The 2,060-nt window shown below is 72.8% G+C and overlaps 1 protein-coding gene across 1 annotated transcript in view; it reads left to right on the forward strand.

The window, feature by feature from the left end:
- AURANDRAFT_60832 (hypothetical protein) overlaps positions 1 to 2,060 on the forward strand; it is a gene marked incomplete at both ends in the record, with an annotated part of 9,330 nt that overhangs the window by 2,825 nt on the left and 4,445 nt on the right. Inside the window, one exon of the mRNA XM_009034165.1 lies at positions 1,068 to 1,340. Within this exon, the coding sequence (XP_009032413.1) occupies positions 1,068 to 1,340 (273 nt within the window). The remainder of the gene's footprint in view (positions 1 to 1,067; positions 1,341 to 2,060) is intronic.

Consider the following 2,060-nt stretch of genomic DNA (forward strand, 5'->3'; position numbering starts at 1 on the left):
TGCGCCCGCCGCTGCGCGTCGAGTGACGGGCCCGCGGGCGTGCGCGGCCGCGACGGCGGCGTCCGGACGCCGTGGGCGTGGGCCATGGACTGCTTCTTCCCCTGGCCGCTCCCGAACATGACGTCCGGCGTCCGCGCGCGGCCCGACGTGGCCGCGGACGACGCGCCGTCGGTCCGGCCCGACGCGGGCGTCGCCGCTCGGCTCGACGGCGCCGCGGACCCCGGCGGCGTCGGCGGCGGCGGTCGGTCCCAGGATGTCGTTTCCGTGTTGTGGTCGATGTAGTAGGTGCGGCCCTGCTCCGTGCGCTTCTCCTCCCAGCCGTTCGGGAGCGGCGGCGCGCCGTCGTCGCGGTGACTGTCGACGGCGACCTCGACGAAGCCCTCGCCGGGGACGAACTTCTTCGCCGTCAGCTGCTCCGGCGCGACGTGGCGCACGTGCTTCATCTTGTCCGGCGTCGCCGCGCGCTTCAGGTGGCCCGCGCCGTGGAACGCGCCCGCGCGCCGCGGGCCGTCGCGCCGCGCGGCCGCCTCGGGCGTGCCGCCGCGGCCGTGGCCCTCCTTCTCCTCCTCGGCGGCGGCGGACCAGGCGCCGGGCTTCGCGAGGGGCGCCTTTGCCTTCTTCTGTCGCCCCTCGCGCGACGCGGTCCGCGCGAGCTCGCGGTAGATCGCCGCGGCCGTGCTCGGGTCCTCGCTCAGCTCGCGCGGGAGGGTCACGTGCTCCTTCTCGTGCCAGCGGTGGGACACGGGCACGAGCCCCGGGTACGTCGCCTTCCAGCGCGACGACCGCAGCGGCCGGAGCTTCGCGTGGTTGCCCTTGTGCTTGTGGCGCGCCTTGAGGAAATTCTCGAAGCGCATGATGGACCTGGGCAGCAAAAGGGTGATTCAACGTCGCTTCAACGTGAGTGTGTCGCGCGCGCGCGTTCCGGGAAAAGCATTCACGCTTCGAGACCGCTCCGAGAGATGATCGCTCGTCCAAAAATCAGCCGAAACGAGTGGAAAACGGCCGAGATATGAGCCTTTGAAGTTGGGAAATTCGCTCTCTTGTCCTGCCCTGTGATGGACCCCCAGGGCTCCGCGTCGGCGCTGTCCTGGCGGAAGTGGTTCGGCACGACGTTCTTGCGCTTCGGCGGGATGGCGAAGCGCACGCGCGCCTTGGCCATCTCCATGATGTGGACGCGGTCCTCCTTCGACTCCTTCAGCGCCGCCTCCACGAAGGGCCTCAGCTTCGCGACGCCGAGCGCGACCTTGGGGCAGGGCTCGACGATGAGGTCGCAGCGCAGGGCCCGGTCCGCCATCACGAGATGCGCCGGCGCGGCGCCCTCCGGCGGGCCGTCGAAGTACGTGAGGATCGGCCGCCAGTCCGCGCAGACGCGCTCGTCGACGGAGAGCCGCACGCGGTCGATGGGCGCGCCGCTCAGGGGCGCCTCCAGGGCCGCGAGCCGCTCGAGGACGTCGCGCACCGTCGTCGTCCGGTCGACGCCGTCGAGCTCGACGACGCGGCCGGGCCAGAGCGCGACGCGCAGCACCGCCGGCGACGGCGTGCGCTCCACGGGGCCGGGCACCGTCTGCCACATGCGCACGTCCCGGCAGTCCATGACCGGCGTCTTCTGGAGGTACCATTTGTCCAGGCCCGGGAACTCGGACATGGCGGCTGCCGAGCGGCGCCGGGGCCCGGGCGGGGCGACCCCAGACGCTGTGTTGTGAGAGCACCAAAGGAGTTGGTGAAGATACCGTGCCTTCAGCCCAAGAATCGGTGACCGTCTTCCGATTCGCGGCCGAATCGGGCCCGGGAGGCTCCCGGGGCCCGCGCGCGGCTCGCCGCACACCGGCGTCGGGCGCCGCTGTAAACGCGAACACCGCGCGGCCGCGGGGTCGAGCGCACGATTAACGCGAATCGCGGCGTCGGGCCCGGAGGCTGTGCTTCGTTCGAAGGGGGGGGGGGGGAGAGGGTGCAACACGGAAGAACGAGGACGACGGGGGGCTCGCGCTCGCGCGCGGTCAGCCCACCGGGGTGGGGGCGGGCGGGGCGGGCAACGGCGCGTCGGGCTCGCGCGGCTCGAG

This window comes from Aureococcus anophagefferens (assembly GCF_000186865.1).
Source record: "Aureococcus anophagefferens unplaced genomic scaffold AURANscaffold_1, whole genome shotgun sequence".
Classification (NCBI taxonomy): domain Eukaryota; class Pelagophyceae; order Pelagomonadales; family Pelagomonadaceae; genus Aureococcus; species Aureococcus anophagefferens.